The following is a 16,407-nucleotide window of genomic DNA, read 5'->3' on the forward strand; positions in this document are numbered from 1 at the left end:
CAGCAGCCACACCGGATACAGCAGGCTTGCCCCCGACCTGCCGCGGACGCCCCATCTGCTAACAGGTGCAAGGTCACCTCCCGGCGTGGCTGGCAGAGAGGAGAGGAAGCAGACGTGCCGGGCCAGGACATCACTGGAAGCAGCAGGGTCTAGGACGGCGCCGCCGCCGAGGACCCAGAGGAGCAGGGCGCTGGTGAGGTCCTGGGCCTCCAGGGCAGGAAAGCAGGCGGACGGGGCGAGCAGTGTGGGTGGGACGCTGGGGGACCTGTTCTGTCCCCAGAGGGAGCTTAGTGCCACCTCGAGAGGTCTCGCCGCCCAGTCACCCCAGGACGCACGCTCCACCCTCATAGCTGTTACAGCTGCAGCCACCCCGGACTTGCGTCCAGCTCTGGGTTTACAGGCCGTCTCCCGATGGCGGTGAGCGCAGGGCCCTCGCGCCTGGGATGCATGAAGGCGAGGGAGTCCTGGGGTGCTGCCCCCCGCACCCTGCCAGCAGTCTTCCCTCAGTGGGTGCCACCACGCGAAGGCAGCAGCTGCCAGACGCCCAGGGCCAAGCAGGCACCCTCGGCCCCTCTCAGGCCTCCATGCTGCAGGGAGGGTTCTGGAATCTTCCATGAGTCTGCGAGGACAGTTGTGCCTGCTGGACAAATCCACCAGCAAGGACTTTCCAAGGTTTGGGAGATGAGCATTCAAAAACCTGAAGGTCACTTGTTTTAAGCCCCGAGTTCCTGGCAGGGCCAGTGCAGGGCCAGGCCCGAGGCCCTGGGCAGAGCTCACCACCTTCCCCGGGCCTTGTCCTCTACCCTTGGAGTCGGAGCACCCCTCAAAACTCTAGCCCTGGTCATGGGCTGGGGGGTGCTCTGGGCAGGGCCTCCACGTCCTGCGACCCCCGACTCAGTGCCAGCCCGGGCCAGCCACAGGAGACCCACCAGCTGGAGACAGGCCAGCCTGAGGTCCCAGAGGGGGCCCTGCGGCCCTTCTGTCCCGGGGCCACAGGACCCCAGACAGGAGCCCCCACTCAGAGTGACCAAGGCTGGACGAGGCTGGCTGCTTCTGCCCCGTGGGCTTGAGGAGCTGGGGTCTGGTGACCCCTGCGGGCTGGAGTTTCCCAGACAGCCTAGGCAGGGGGGTGGGGGATGCAGGGGACGTGGGCAGGGCCCCGCACTGGTTTCCCCACAGCTGGCTCTGGGGAAGATCCAAGCAGAGACCTAATGACGTTCAATGACTGAAAGCAGAAAATGTGTGTGTGTCTGTGTGTGCGAACACACACACGTACCTGCCCTCTCGCGCCCACAGACGCTGCACTCATCTGCCGTCACGGCCACGGCCTGAGGGCTCTGACAGGCGCCACGCTGACCGAGGAGGGTTTGTCCTCGTTTTCAGCTGGCTCAGCACCCTCCAAGCTCACACGGGCCACGAGGTTGTGGGAACGATGGGCCAGGCTCGGGGAGCATGTATGTAAGGGGTGTGGCCACAGCTTCGCACTGTGCGTGACAGTTTTGTCTCCCAAGTCACCGTGCTAGGACAACCAGGAGACACCCCCTAAGTGTGATGAAAAGGGGGGCTGCTAGGACAGTGATGACTGCCCCCCCACCGAAGCCAAAACAGTCGTCCCCACGCCTGCAGGCGGTCCCCACTGAAAAGCACAGCCTCCAGGATGGGACGGGTTTTAAGGTACTTTTAGCCACTTACACCTGAGAGTGAACGAGTTTATCAGCGCTTTCCTGAGAAGGGGGCAAGGCGGGACGCGAGGGAGGACAAGGAGGGACAGGGCACGTGGAAGACGGTGCGCCCCGGGGACAGAGGGGGTGGGCTGGCTCCGTGAGCCACACGCTGGGAGACACCTGCCGGGCGCAGACCACACAGGAGGCCCCAGGGTTCCTGTGGGATGGCGCCTCCCTGACCCCGAAGGGAGCAGAGGGTAGGAGCCACCGTCTGCGGATGGAGACCGGGGCCGGCACCGAGGACGGACGGGAGCGAGTGCTGGGGCCCAGGGCCCTCCGTGCCTGCAGCGGGACCAGCTGCCGGCACTGCTGCCCCTGAGGCTGGGCCGGCAGCGTCTCCGTGACGTTCCTGGTCCCGGGGCCAGAGGCAGAAAGGAAGTGGGGTGGCAAGACGGGGGTGACGCAGGGGCCCTGAGACCACCTGCCTGTCTGTCCAGGGAGGGCTCCTCACACCTGCAGGGCAAAGGGCTATGAGAACAAGAGAGGGGCTCCGAGGGCTGGATAGGAAGGCATCCTTTTTCCCCAAGCACCTCACCCACACTGGGCCAGAGACCCCAGATCTACTGGTTGAGGGGGTGGGGGTGGGGGCTGGCCCAGTGGTGGGGGAAGCAAAGCCAGTGGCAGCTGCAGCCAGCAGTCGGTCAGAGGTCGGGTCCGCCCAGCCTGGGGGCCACTGGGGGGGGGCGCATGTGGTGTCTCCCAGGAGCCAGCCGCCTCCACTCCCCTCACCTCAGCATCCAGGGAGGCGTCTGCTTTCTTCCTCCACAGGGTTCTCCTGGCTGCTGCCGACTCTTTCTGCACCTCCTGGATGCAGGCATGGGGTGGAGACCAGGGGCTCAGGGTGACTACAGAGGGACTCGGGGGCCCCAGGACCCCCCTTCCTGACGGAGGACCCCTGACCCTTCTCTTCTCCGTCTCCACGCCTAGAACGTCCCCACTGCTCCCAGGCTGCCCTTCTCACCCAGTCATTCTGCCGCAAAAAGGACCGTGTAAGAGACCTCAGGAGGGACAGGTACCTGGGGGTCCTGATCTCCAGGCTCCTGGGTCCTGCTGATCCACAGGTTGAGCCTTGATGTCACAACCCCCGAGAGCCTCAGGTTCTCCTGAAAAGACAGGCTTCCATCTCGGGTCAGGGCCACTGGCAACAGCGCAGCACGTTCAGAGGCCCCCGGGACAGGCCGCAGGACCACCCCCGGGAGCTGTGCGCACAGCTGAGGGACTTGGGGCTCAGCACAGAGACTGCAAGTTACTCAGGTCAGCGGCAAGTCCTGCCAAAATCGACGTGTGAAGTCACGGAGCTTCCTAGCCCTGCCGAGGCCCAGGTTTGGGTTCTGCAGCCCTGCAGGCTTATCGGCCTGAGGACACCTGGCTGGGCCCAAGCTGCTCACCTTCCGGCTGGAGGCCGGCTCGTCTCGGCTCTGACCCACCAGCTCCTTCTCAAAGAGGTGGCGCTTGCTGGCCACGTCCACGGGAGCCACCAAGAACTCAGTGCGGGAGGACCCCGGAGACTTGACGGATTCTGATCTCTGGGAGCAGAGAGCAGGACAGCTGACCCACAGGGAGGGGTGGAGGCCCCACCCACCACACCCATCAGGTCTCCTCCCCCCAGAAGGGCCCCACCCACCTGTATAGCCGTGTGGTATCGCTCCAGCTTCTGGCCTAACTTGACCATGCCAGCCGGGAGCCTCATGCTGCTGCTACGGGACGGAGGACAGGGTGAGACAAGCAGGTGAGATCCTGGCCCTCCCGAAGGGGACAGGCCTGCCTCCACTCCCACGCCATTCTGACAGGGAGTATGGCCCCCATCACTGGGTGAGACCATAATGGCTGGGCGAGTCCCCAGGGACCCCGCGGTCCTCCCTAGGGACAGTCGTTCAGCAGGACATCCCCAGGACCAGAAATAAATGCCACCCGTCCCCCACACTATCACTTCCCCCTAAAAACGTCTCCTGAATCAGCTCTTCCCCCTCCACCTTCCCCACTGCAGCCTCCTCCCCCCTCCGCCCTGTCCTCAGGCCTCAGGATAGCATATGAGGTTCAGGATCTGGCCCTGCCTGCCCTCCTGACACCAGCGTCCCCCACAACCCCTTTCTCGCCACCCTGAAGAGCCAGCCAGCCAACTGGACACCTTGAGCATGTCACACTCCGTGCCTCTCCACATGCTGTTCCCACTTATCAAAATGCAGCCCCAGGCTCCCGCCTGGGCATGTCCCCTAGTTCTTCAAGTCCATTCGGATGTCAGCAGTCCTGTGACAAACTCCCCCTGGCTCGCATTCCAGTTCCTAAGTGGCTCTCGCATGTTTAATGGTCTGACGGGGCTGCTTGAGGGCAACTCTGTCTTATCCACCTTGGAGCAGCTCCCCCATCCTTCCCTCCCTGGTCCCCATGTCGGCCTCAGTGCCCATGTTAACCCTGCGGGACCCAGAGCCCGCTCCATTGCGTGCCCTGCAGCACAAGGAGGGCAGGCGGCAGGCTGGGAAAGCACAGGCCAGCGTGACCAGGTGGGTGCGAGCCTGAGCCCCCCAGCCCCTGACCTGCGGGTTAAGGTGGTCTCGGAGTTGTCCATCCTGGGGCTCATCTGAAAAGAGATGGGAGATGCCAATGAGTCGGGGTCCCAAGGAGGCCATGGCCCCCTCAAGGGCTCAGTTTTCAGAACATGTCCACCTCCTGGGGCCTCCCACCCACCCCTGCTCACTCCCCACCACACCCCCACTGAAGGCCCTCCTCTGATCTGGGACCCCCGCCTGCTCACCAGGCTGGGTCAGCAGCCCCTCCCTGGACGCCCCCAGGGGGACCTGAAACCGCCAGGTTCCCGTCTGCTTCCCGCCGTCCTGGGCCCTGTAGGGCAGGGACAGGCACCAGCCGGCACCCGGCCTCGAGCCTCCTCCCCCAGGCCTGGCACAGCACACGGTCAGTCAGAAAATGAGTGAATGACCTGGCAAACAGAGCTGCCAGAAGTAAATGCTGGAATGAGGGGAGGCGAGCGGCCCCCGCCCACGAGGTGCGCGCTCCAGGGGTGGAGAAGGGTGCTGGGCACAAGAGCCCCCTGACCTGCCCTGCTGAGCGAGGAAGGAACTGAGCAGGCCTCCCAGGGCCACGTCCCCACCGCGCCGCCTTCCTGCAGGCCGGGCGCCGCCAGACAGGGCTGTTCAGCCTCGGCCACCCCCACCCCCACCTGCTAACAGCCCCTCTACTACCCAGCTGCAGCGGCGCCCAGGGCCAGCCGCCTGCAGACAGCCTCGCTGCTCTCTCGCCCAGGGCCCCGTGCCGACGACGGGGGCTGGTCTCCACGAGCCCTCCAGAGGGCTGCGGACAAAGGTGCCCTGGGCCCTCACCCGAAAGGAGATGGTCCTGGGGCTGGAGCGCTGGAGGGAGCTGCTGTAGGTGGACTGGGTGGGCGAGGGTGTGTCTGCCTCGTCCTCCTTGCTGGGGATTTTCATCTGGATGGAGTGGAGGAGGGGATTGTCACACACAGGTCTGGGCAGCCCTGAGCCCAAGCCGCCACAGGGGCCCCGCTGGCCTGGCTCATCCCAGGAGCTGCAGGGGGAAGGGGGAGACAGCCCTGTGCCCTCGCCGACTGCCTTCTGTCCCTCCGCCCCTGCTGTGGGGATGGTGCACACAGTCCTAGGGGCCAGGCCACCAGGCAGAGCTTTCCAGGGGAACTTCCAGAAGGATCTGAAGCTTCCCAAGTTTGCTAGGGTCTGGAGTCGGGGCCATGGATGAGGATGTGGTGCGGGGTATCAGGTGCCCCCCACCACACAGCCGATAACCCCTCCCCACAATGAGTGCTCTACCCTGACAGCGTCTGGAAGCAGGTAGGAAATGGCCTAGAGGGAGGACAGGGGACAGCGAGGGAACCAGGGGCCACCTGGGCAGGACCAGAGGGGAGGGGGTGTCACTGCCAACCTGGAGAGTGATGGGTGGGAGGCGGCAAGCCACTGGCAGAGGCTCTGGCCTTTGCTCTCGCAGCCCTGCCGAGGACGGGGGCTTCTTCTCGGGGCCGGCCCTTCTCTGCCCCTCGGTGGTGGACGGGCTCTCCCCAGAGGCCAGCTGCTCCTGGGCCTCGGGCTGCCCCGAGGCCGCTGCCCTCAGCGGGGCCAGCCTTGTCTCCGTGGCCGGGGTCTTCTCAAAGACTGACGCCTTCTCAGACACCAGGCTCCTCTCCGAGCCCGGCGCCTTCCCTGAGGCCGGCAGCTTCTCTGAGACACTGGTTTTTTCCAGAACTGATCTCTTTCCTGGGGCAGTCGTCTTTTCCAACACTGCGATCCTCTCCAACACAGACACTTGGTCGCGGCTGGGGGCCTTCTCAGAGACGGAGAGCTTGGAGTCTGGTCTCTTTTCAGGCACTAATGTCTTCTCTACAGCAGAAGGCTTCTCGGGAGCCGGGCCTTTTTCCGAGACGCCCCTCCTGCTGCCTCCTGGCTCCCTGCCGGCCGAGCTCTCCTCCTCCAGGGCCCAGGAGCCCGGCCGCCCCTGGCTCAGTCTCCTGCGAGACAGCAGCTCCACCTCCTTCTTGGGCACCGGGGGCGCCTTCTTGGCCTGCCCAGCGGCCGAGCTGTCCCTCCCCTCCTCTGCCTCCAGCTGCTCCCGGATGGGGGCCTGTGCCACCTCCACCGCCTGCCGCCTCTGCCTCCGCTCCTGCCGCGACCTGAGGGTGGCCCGGACATCCTCGTCCTCATCTTTGGAGGCTGGGGGTAGTGGCTGGGGCACCTCTGCTTCCTCCACGCTCAGCGGTCTGAGTTGGAAGGTGGGAGATGGGGCAGGAGACAGAGTCAGGAGCCATCAGGGGGCCACCATGGGGGCCCCGCTGGCCTGGCTCATCCCAGGAGCTGCAGGTTCACTCGGCCCAGTGAGGATGCCTCTGGGGCCTCGCCCAACCACCATCAGTTCAGTAAGGATCCTTTACCAGCTTTATACAGTGGGCTTATGGGACACCATCTGAACAAAGTGAACCACGCCTTTAAACAAAGTTTATAAACCCCTGTAAGGGGCAACCATCCCGTGCTCTGCCCCACTCAAAAAAACCTGTGCCAGACCCCGTGCAGGGCGTTGAGATCAAAAGGAACGTGTGGGCCCTGCCTCCTGCAGCTTGCATCAAGACCAGAGACGGTGAGGGGTTGTCACAGGTCACACAGGTACCGGGCGGCGGAGCTTGGAGTAGAACCCAGCTTCTGAGGCACCACCCGCATCCCTGTCAGCTACGTGGGAGCAGCCCAGGACACACAGCCTTGTCCCTCCTCTGGGGGACCCCGGGGAACAGGAGCAACATAAGAGGACTGTCCAAAAGCCATTGCACTTGGCCTCCAGCAGGGGGGACTTTTCCTTCCTCACCACCCCGCTCGCCGTGTGATCTGGGGCCAGGTGATTCTCGGTCTGCAAACTGGGCTTGTTCAGAGGTGAGATGAGACTCCTCCCACGAGGCACCCAGGAGCATCCGATGAGCTCAGCCCTTCTCTCCCTGCCCTTGGAACCCTAAACCCTAGTGGCCAGACCAGCCCCGGGGTCCTCCCCTCGGAGGTGAATTACGGTCAGGGTTAGACGGAGGCAGCCTGGTTTAACGGAGGGGTTGGGCCACAGCGCCTGACAGATGTGGGCGACAACGGTGGCCTGTCTGCCACTGTTTGGATGGGTGCCCTCCGCACGTCCCCTGCGTGCTCTTTGACCCAGTTTCTCCATCTGCAAGGTGGGTTAACAACGCTCTCTCTCAGGATACCATCACGATTGAGTTGCGCTCATAAAACGTCCAGCAAAGGACTGCCCAGTCCAGGGAGTACCAGTCCTAACTGCTGTCCTGACGAGGGCGGAACCTGGTGGGGAAGCTGGTCCCCCCGGCTCTCTGGCAGGGATGCCGCCGCGCCGCGCCACGCCGCGCCGTCCCCCACCCCCGACACCTGCGCACCTCTCCAGGGCCGGCGGGTCTGCATCCGGGGACGGCCAGGGAGCTTCATCGTCCGAGGTGGACCTCAGGTTGCGGTGCCGCCGCCGCCGTTCCCGCTCCTGCTCTTCCTCATCCTCCAGGGTCCATTGCCTGGCCAGGCTGGCGGGGGAAGGGGGTCAGCACAGCCCTGGAGAGCCCCGAGCCCCGCCCCCCAGCTGCGACAACAGGAAGTGTTTCCCCTGCTCTGTGTCATAGATGCCCCCGGGGCAAAACCACCCAGACGGGAACCCCTGGCCTGGGCTTCACCCTGGCCCCGGTGTGGGCAGGGGGCCGCTCTCGGGTGGCCAGGCACGTGGGCGGGGGGCCGCTCTCTGGGGTGACCGGGCACGTGAGCAGGGGCCGCTCTTCTGCCTGGAAGTGGTGGGCAACCTTGACAAGCCCCTCGCTCTGGTCCTGGGCTCTCAGGTGAAACCCCACACAGATAGGCAGCAACGTCCTCGGTCACTCGGCTCCCCGTGGGGCTTCTCAGCTCGGCAGAGGGGAGACCCTCAAACCAGAGCAACTACACCCAAGGAGATTCTGGTGTCACCTTCTCATCACCTGCCAGGACCTCTGGGAGCCTCTCTCCTTCTAGAGCCAGCTCTCCCGTGTGTCCCGGAGCAAGGGGCACACCCCGCTTTTGGTTCCTGCCCCGACTCCTTCATTCACAGGACCAGCGAGGCCTTCTCACACCCACCCACCCACCCCTGCCAGCCGCCCCGGCCACCCCCTTCAACCTGTCCACCCATCCAGCCACACGTCCATCCAAACTCCCCTCCAGGCACCCCCTTCCCCACCCACCTGTCCTACCACCTCCCCACCTCCCCCCACCCACCCGTCCTTCCATCTCAACCAAAGAGCAAGTATCACTGAGGACCTGCAGTGGGCCTGTCCCCATTGGGAACTGTGGGTTCACAGAGCAGGGCAGGGTCCCTGTCCTGGAGACACCCACCATCCAGTGAGAAAGAGAAGAGTGTCCACCAACCAGAGCATGGAAGTTGCTCTACACAGGGAGAGAATGGTTACTGCTGGCCGGGATTGTCAGCAAAGGCCCCGGAAAAGACTGAAACTTGGTTGGACCTCAGTGAGAGTGATGGGAGGGGCTGGGAGAAGCCAGGGGCCCAGGGGGAGGGGGTCCCGGAGGGGGGAGGGGGTCCAGGCGGAGGGGAGGGACCAGCAAGCCTAGAGGTCAGAGGCGGGGGATTGTTGGAGGGGGAGGCCGAGCTTCACCCAAAGCAGCAGGAGGTCTGGGCTGAGGGTCAGCCACCAAGTGCTGTCTGGGGACCAGATCAGGAGGGTCTGGAAGAAGCCGCCTCCTTGCCCAGAGTCACGGCAGAGGCTGTAAGGCCTCCCCTGGCCCGGACAGGCGCCAAAGCTGTTCTCCCAGCCTCTCCTGCTGCCCAGCCCTGCCCCCCTCCTACAGGGCATCCCATGCAACCAAGCCTCAATTTAAGGAGTAGATGTGTTTCTGGGAAAGAGAAAAAGAAAAATCATGCAAACCCATGAGCTTTATAAACGGAAGTACATGTAAGATGCGTCTGAGGAGCTTCCTGAAGAAGAGTCCCCTGCCCCGCAAGGAGCCTCCTACGGGGCGGGGTCTGCAGGGCTGGGCCCTCCTGCCGGGGCAGCTCACCCCTCCCCTCCCCGGTTCTCCTTTCTAAAAGCAGAGTCACACGGTGGCCCCGATCTTTTTTTCTAGGTCCAGCATCACATTTGTTGACCAACTATTCACTAAACACACATTTTTTGAGCCAGACAGCTTCCAGGGATGGGGTGCAGCAAGGAAGGAGATGGCAGGGGTTCCTCCTTCCTCGGGGCACATGTCGGAATGCGGGAGTCAGACCTAGAGCAGGAAGGGGCTCAAGGACGTCAATGCCTGGTGGGGAACGGGCCCCGGGAGCCAGAGGAACCGGACGTGGCAGCGATGCCCCGGGAGGAGTGCACAGCAGGCACACCGGCCTGGGTGTGAGGGTGTCATGGCTGTGCTCAGGGGAAGGGGAGCCAGGGCGAGGGCTTCGGGGACCAGGGAAAGAGCGTGGGGTCTATTCCAGCGTGCAGGGAGCCACTGGACAGCGCCACACTGAGGGCTGACGGGGCAGGACTTACTGTTACTATGACTGTAAATCCCTCTGGCCGCTGTGTGGAGAGCAAACCTTAAGGATGGGGAAGAGGGGCTGGGGAGAGTGGCACGTGTCCCCCGTAGTGCCCCCTTTCCGGGAGACTCCTGCAGCTGCCTGGGCGAGGGCCCTGCTGGTGTGAACAGGGGTGGTGACAGAGAGATGGGGAAAGTCATGGATCTGGGACGTGTTCTGAAGATTGAGCTCACAGGGCTTGCTGACGGGCTGGATGAGGGGCGAGGGAAAGAGAAAAGTCAAGGAAAACGCCTCGGCGTTTCGGCCGGAGCGACTCCTGGTGCTGCTGTTAGACAGACGGGCCGACCAGGAAGGAAGGGGTCTGGTGAGATGGCAGGCGGTAGGGGGACGGGAGGCAAGAAATGAAGCGTGAGGAGGAGATGCCCTGGAGAGGAAGGAGACCCGGGAACCGGGAAGGGCTGACCTGGAGCGGGGCCAGGCCAGGCGGTCCACACCCCTGGAAGGGCCAGGCCGCCAGGAGGCAGTACTGAGCAGAGGCTCCAGGTCCCTGAGAAAGAGCTGTCGGAAAGCGTAGGGGAAGCCAGGAAAAAGGAACTGGTGGCCGCCAGCAGCTCTTCTGAGTTTCAATGGGAAGAAAGTAAGATGGGATGGTCCCCAGAGCAGGACGAGCACGCAAAGGCTGCTTTCATAGTTCAAATGAAGCAGAGAGGAGGGTACAGAGGGTGGAGCAGGACGCGGGAAGAAGCTGCCCCGCGAGGAGAGGAAACACCACGGGATGGGGCGCGTTCACCTCCAGCACCCACCGCGGCGCCCGGCAGCACGCACACATGCCGGCAGCCGTGGGACAGCGTGGCGAGTCAGCCTTCCTCCCCAGGAATTGCCATGTCCGCCTTGATAAACAGGAGCACGAAGAGGGAGCAAACGCTAGGCCCCACATGGCATCTGCCCACGCCCCAGGCCCTTGGAAGGGAACCTTCCAGAACCTCCCAAGTCTGACCATCAGGGCAGCTCTCAGTGAAAACCTCAGTTCCTCCTCTTCAGTCAGGTCTCCGCTCCCCCTGCGTGGGATGGGGAGGGCTCCCCGTGGCCTTGACCACGGATGGAAGCCAGATTCCCTGGGCCTTCGATCACTCACTTCCTCCTTAGGAACCAGGCCCCCTGCCCCGCGCCTCCCCACTGCCCTCTTCAGCCGCTTTCCTCTGGGGCCACATTGGCGTCCCTCCCTCCTCCTCTGGACCCAGCCCTGCCCAAGTCCACAGTCTAGGACCAGCCGCACCCTACAAAGCTGAGGGATGCCCCTTCCTTGGGGAGAGTGGCCCACAGAGCCAGGCGCTCCTCCTCCCCAAACCCCCGGCCTCAGCTGGGGGCGGAGCCTCCAGGATTCCTCGGGCCTGAGCAACCTGGTTCCCACACAGGCCTCAGCCCTCAGGGGAGCCGCTGGTTTGTTTATGGGGCCTGAGACGTCCGCGGTGTGTGATCTGTCAGAGCCTGGTCTCCTCGGAAGTGACTCACTCCCAGGCGGGCCATCGCCCTGCAGGGTCTCAGGGCTGGAGCTGCAGGAGGTGGGGCCCAGGTATCCTGGAGTGTCCCCCAGCTCTGCATCAAGACCCCACCGGTCACCCAAGAGATGTGGTCAACCCCACCCCACCCTGGGAGACATGTCATCTCCACAAAGCAAAGCGTGTTCCTCCAGAGATGAGGAAACAGAGGGGAGGAGGGCGAAGGTCAGGGTCCCGGGGAGCTGGCAGGGGCAGCAGCTGAGGCCCCGTGATAAATACATGATAACCGAGGGCCGAGGACAGGGCTGGGCATTCAAGGGCACACAAATGCTTGCTGAATATGAACAGGGAATCGAAACACAAAGGGCAGAGGAGCCAGGGCCCCGGCCGTGCTGAGGCCTCCCGATGGCCTTCTCGGGGCAGGTGCGATTGTTCCATTTTGCAGATGAGGGCGCTGGGGCTCACAGGGGCTCGCAGCGCTGCCAAGACAGGACAGGATGAAAAGAAGGAACCGAGTTCCAGCCTAGGTCAGCCTCTCAAGGGCCCTTAACCACAAGCCCAAGTGGCAGGAGGGACAGACAGACGTCCTGCGAGGCACAGCTCCAAAGCAGAGCGAGGCCCCACCGACCAGGGAGCCCAACACCTGCACAGTCAGAAGGGCTCAGGGGAGCCTGTGGGGCTCAGGACGTGAAGGGCTCCCCGGCCCAGGCAGCCTGAGCTCATGGCGCAGCCTGGGGGAGCAGGCTTGGGGAACCCCAGAGCCAACGCGTTGACCTTTCGAGCTCCAGGGCCAGGCCAGGAGGAGCGTGCAGACCCCGCGCCCCAGGGAGTCCCAGTCGCTCTCACCAGCTGATGCCATGGCCCTGGGCAGCTGCCCTGCCACCCCCACCCAGAACCCTGTCCTCCCCCTCCTAGCCTTATTTGGGGACACACATCCCTTTGCCACCCTCCCTACTCCTGACTTCACAGCTCCACCCTGAGGAGAAGGGACCTCTTTCCCTTGAGCTGGCTCTGCTCCCTCCCTTGGGCCTTCTTTCTGTGCACTCGATGCAGCTGTGGGCGGGGGTGTGCGTGCCCTCAGGTGTACCCGCAGAACACTTCTCCCCCAGCTGAACTCCATCTGGAAGCCCATCGCACGACAGATCGACAGATCGAGGCTCGGGGCTCTGGTTAAAGCAGGGAAGGGTGTGAAGCCCGCCCCAGAGCATCCTGGGAACCCTGGGGCCCAAAGAGCATGGGTCTGCACATCTTGGAAGAGGAGAAAAGGGCGCCCAGGCAAGGCACTGGGCCAGAAGATGCAGCTCTGATTGGCCGCGTGGCCCTGGGCAGCCCCTGAGGGGGACAGGCCTTCCACGCAATGAGGGGTCACTGTGGGTGGCCAGCGGGGTCCCTTCCAGCACTGATAGTCTAGAGAGAGGTGTCAGGGAGAGCCGAGGGCTGCTCAAGGCCCAGGCAGGGAAATGATTAACAGCTGCCGCTCAGTCCCGGCGCTCCCAGATCCACCCCTCACCCCCCATGGACAGGCCCGCCCAGCCTCACCCCTCACCAGGCGGGCCCAAGAAGGAGAGGGCAAGGCCGCTGACCGGGACCCCTGGCCAGCCAGCTCACGGCTGTCCCCGTCCCAGGGCTGGAGCATCAGAATTTCTGCCTCGTGCCAAGGCGGGGCTGCAGGCTGGACCTCGGCTGCCCACCTGGGCCCTGTCTGGGGCCACGCTCCTCACACCCTCCTCCCAGGCCTCCCAGCCTGGGAGGCTCAGTTGACTGTGACTCACAGCCCCTCCCTCCTGCCAGCTGAGGCTTGTTCACAAGGGAGCGGGACGGGAGGGCCCTCTGCTCCAGGTGCCTCATCGGGGTGACGGCTGGCAACAGCTGTGTCTGCCCACAGGGCTTGGGGAGGGCTGGGGCCCAGCAGGGAGGCAGGCCAGGAGCTCTGCGGCAGGACCGGCTCTCTAGGGGGTGTCCCTCGCTGCCCTGGACATCCATGGCACTGGCCCCCGCCCCTGCAGCCACAGGAGACCAGGTCCATCTGAGCAGGGGGCAAGCCAAGGCCAGACCCTGCTCCCACTTTACAAGTCCCAGTGCCCCCGCTGCCCAGCAGGCGCCCCCCCCCGCCACACACATCCAGGCACGCTCTCAGACCCACACTCGTGTGCACACGGAGGCACACGGACACAGATACGCCCCACCTGGAAGCACAGACGCTCCCACATCAACCCCCTGCGCGCAGAGTCCGAGGCCTTGACCTCCAGCCCCGCCCTCAGCACAGACCCTCCCTGGGTGTGTCCAGCCCCTGAGGCAGCTGGTCCAAATGTCCAGAACCTGAGTTCCTCCTTCCTCGGGGCACACTCCTCCCTCTTTCTGGACGGGGGTGACCAGACAACCGCTTCAGAGCAGCGAGGTCTGAGGGTCCGGATAGGACCCCAGCCCTGGAGAATGAACTGCCATAGGGAGGCCAGGTCTGAGACCTTGGAGAAGCTCCAGGGCCCCTGGGTGGGGGCGGATGGGGATCACCTTGATGGGGAAGGCCTGGGAGGGGGCTAATCCACACCTGAGAGGGGCCAAGAGGCCAGTTTCTACTGGCTAGAGCCTTTGGGGTCAAAGAAGTGGGGACCCCACTCCGATCCATGACTACATGGGCCTCAGTCTCCTTAGGGACAAAATTGTGGGAGGGGAATGCAGAGATCGGAGGTGAAGACGCTCGGGGAAGCATCTCTAGGGGATGTGCAGGGTGACTACAAGAGGAGTCCAGGGGTCACCAACCGCATGAGGAGTGCCGCCTCCTGAACACCCCCACCCCCACCCTTCTCTGACCCAGCAGATGTCCAGCAGGCAGGGATAAGATACCCAGTCCCCTGACCCTTTGAAGGACCAGCTCACAAGACTGAAACACAGAGGGGGACAGCAACTATCTTGAGGTCACCCAGTGCAGACGCCACCCCAGAATGCCACACTCAGAACCTGAGCCTTACCAGTGGGAGGGGACCTGTCCCCCTCTGGTCCTGGTCGCTGACCCCTGTCCTGCCGACCCTCAGGGCGGCCCTGGCCCTGTGCCCCCTCCTCCTCTCCAAGGGGGGCTGTGAGGCATCTAGGGCCACTCACAGCTCCCTGCAGGGAACCGAGAGCGGCGAGGGGGGCTTCCCAGGAAATGAGGCTTGGTCATAACTCCCGAACGACTCCTCCATCCCCAAAACGGCCTCTCCAGTCTGGGACAGCGCTCCCAGGCAGCCTGCTTGTGCCTCGGTCCCCAGAGGGGAAGGAGGCGGCGGCGGGACAGCCGGGACACCCGGGGCCGCCCCAGTTCGGCCCCAGCCCCGTCGCCCCCCAGGAGCGGCCAGCCCCCGGGAGAGGCCGCGGGCTCACCTGGACAGCGCGGCCCAGTCCTTCCTGCTGACGGACATGCCGCCGGAGCCCGCGCGCCCGCCGCGTGCGTCGTGTCCGCTCGGCGCCGCCCCGCCGCGCCCCGCCCGCCGCCCGCCGCCGGCGCAGGTAGGCTCACCTGGCCTCTTATCCCGCCGGCCCCGCGCCCCGCGCAGCCGCGCGCCGCCGGCCGCCCGGGATTGGCCCGTGGGTGTGGGCGTCGCGGACGGAGCCGCCCCGGTCCCCGCCCCGGCCGCCGGACAGCCGGACAGACGGACGGACGCGCGGACAGACGGGCGCCCGGGCCGCGCGGGGCGGGGGGGGACTTCCTGCTCAGAACCTGTCCGACCAGCCGGGCCCGCACGCCCCCCTCCCGCAGGTGCCCGGGGCAGGGGGTCAGACCGGGCTCTCCGCCGGCCGAGAGGCCCGATCCCGAGAAACCCAGGCGGGAAGCGGGCGGGAAGGTGAGAGGCCGCACCGGGGGTGGGGCTGCAGCGCCCTCCTGCTCCCGCGGCGCCGCCCGGGGCCCACGACCGCGAGGCCCCAGGAGAGAGCTGGGCGCGCTCGCCCTGTGCCCAGCGCAAAGCTGCAGGCCCGCTCCAGGCCAAGCCCGCCCCTCCCCACGTGAGTGTCGCGGCTCAGTTCTGCAAACACTGGAGTGCCCAGTGCTCTGACAAAGCGAAGATGTCTGAGATCCTCTCGCCGCTGGCTCGTCTGGACTTTGCACTGGAGGGGCCGGGTGTGGAGATGGGCGGAGGAGGCTCGGCTTTTCCCCGGAAGGAAGGGAAGGAAGAGAACAGTGAACAGACAACTAGGACTGGAGTTCTGGGGCAAGTGCGGGGGCTCAGGTGCCGCCTGCGGCCTGTCCAGGAGCCAGCCTCAGGGGACCAGAGAGGATCAGTCGCTTAGCAGGGGACTCTTATCTTCCTGAAGCATCAGACCTGCAAGGTCAGCGGCTGTGGCTCCTGCTCTGAGAGGAATGAAGAGCAGCCTTAGGCACTGGAGGGGAAGACCAGGGCGGCATAGAACTGCCAGCGTCCTGCTGGGCCTTGCTTGCCAGCCTGGCCTCAGACCAGGGGTACAGACCCGGGGCTGGTGGTCTCTACAGGGCCCTCCAGCTCTGAGATCTCCCAGGGAAGGGCAAGCCAACTGCTGAGCAGAGCCTGCGCACACACAGACACACAGACACAGACACAGACACACACACACACAGACACACACACACACACACACACAGCTAGCCTGCTAAGGTGTCTCCTTCCCCAAATGCCCTCTCCTCCAGGGAGCCTTCCTTCTTGGAATTGGAGGTGAGGGGTGAGGTTCAAGGAATGCAGGTCGCCCTGGGAGCCTGGAGACCTGACTTTGAGCTCTGATTCTGCCATGTGCACCATGTGACTTGGGGCAAATCACCGCAGCTTCCTGGTCTGCGTAGTGGAAATGATGGCACCTGTCCAGTTCCCTCCAGGTTGTGGGGGTGAAATGAGTTGGTTGTTGAGTGTTGGCGACACTGGGGTGAGCGGTGTGAGGGCTGACGAGGGCCCTGCAGAGACCAAGGTGAGCCTTGACCCACTGGCTCTTCCGGGGAAAGAGGAAGAGGAGCACACTAACCCATGTCCTGGGATGCTGGGATGCTGGGATGCTGGGATCCCGGGCCCGGCCCTTCCCGGGGAGCCTGCTGGCCTTTGGGGACCTGGAGAACGTTCTTCCCATACATTGTCAGTGGAGACACCGCCACTGAGAAAGAAAATCACTCTGAGTCATTTGAAGCCTGCCTTCTAGGAACACTTCATGAAGCCAGCGGACAGTCGGAAACATCT

General features: G+C 64.5%; 1 protein-coding gene across 5 annotated transcripts; it reads right to left on the bottom strand.

Annotated features, from left to right (window-relative positions):
• Nucleotides 1–1,675: 1,675 nt before the first annotated feature.
• LAD1 (ladinin 1) lies at nt 1,676–14,904 on the bottom strand. 5 transcript variants are annotated; one of them, XM_072948827.1, is made up of 10 exons: nt 14,594–14,733; nt 7,624–7,761; nt 5,631–6,459; nt 5,060–5,164; nt 4,259–4,302; nt 3,349–3,421; nt 3,113–3,250; nt 2,741–2,840; nt 2,454–2,528; nt 1,676–2,192 (listed from the first exon to the last, which is right to left on the bottom strand). In XM_072948827.1, exons 1-9 carry the CDS (start codon nt 14,629–14,631, stop codon nt 2,455–2,457), a joined length of 1,539 nt encoding a protein of 512 aa, XP_072804928.1. In that variant the 5' UTR covers nt 14,632–14,733; the 3' UTR covers nt 1,676–2,192; nt 2,454. The 5 variants fall into 5 exon arrangements, with proteins under 5 accessions (XP_072804928.1, XP_072804925.1, XP_072804926.1 ...); XM_072948824.1 differs by having other exon boundaries at nt 1,677–2,192; nt 2,741–2,827; nt 14,594–14,904; XM_072948825.1 differs by having other exon boundaries at nt 1,677–2,192; nt 2,741–2,827; nt 3,349–3,418.
• Between the last annotated feature and the right edge of the window lie 1,503 nt (nt 14,905–16,407).

This window comes from Vicugna pacos, chromosome 23 (genome assembly GCF_048564905.1).
Source record: "Vicugna pacos chromosome 23, VicPac4, whole genome shotgun sequence".
Classification (NCBI taxonomy): Eukaryota; Metazoa; Chordata; class Mammalia; order Artiodactyla; family Camelidae; genus Vicugna; species Vicugna pacos.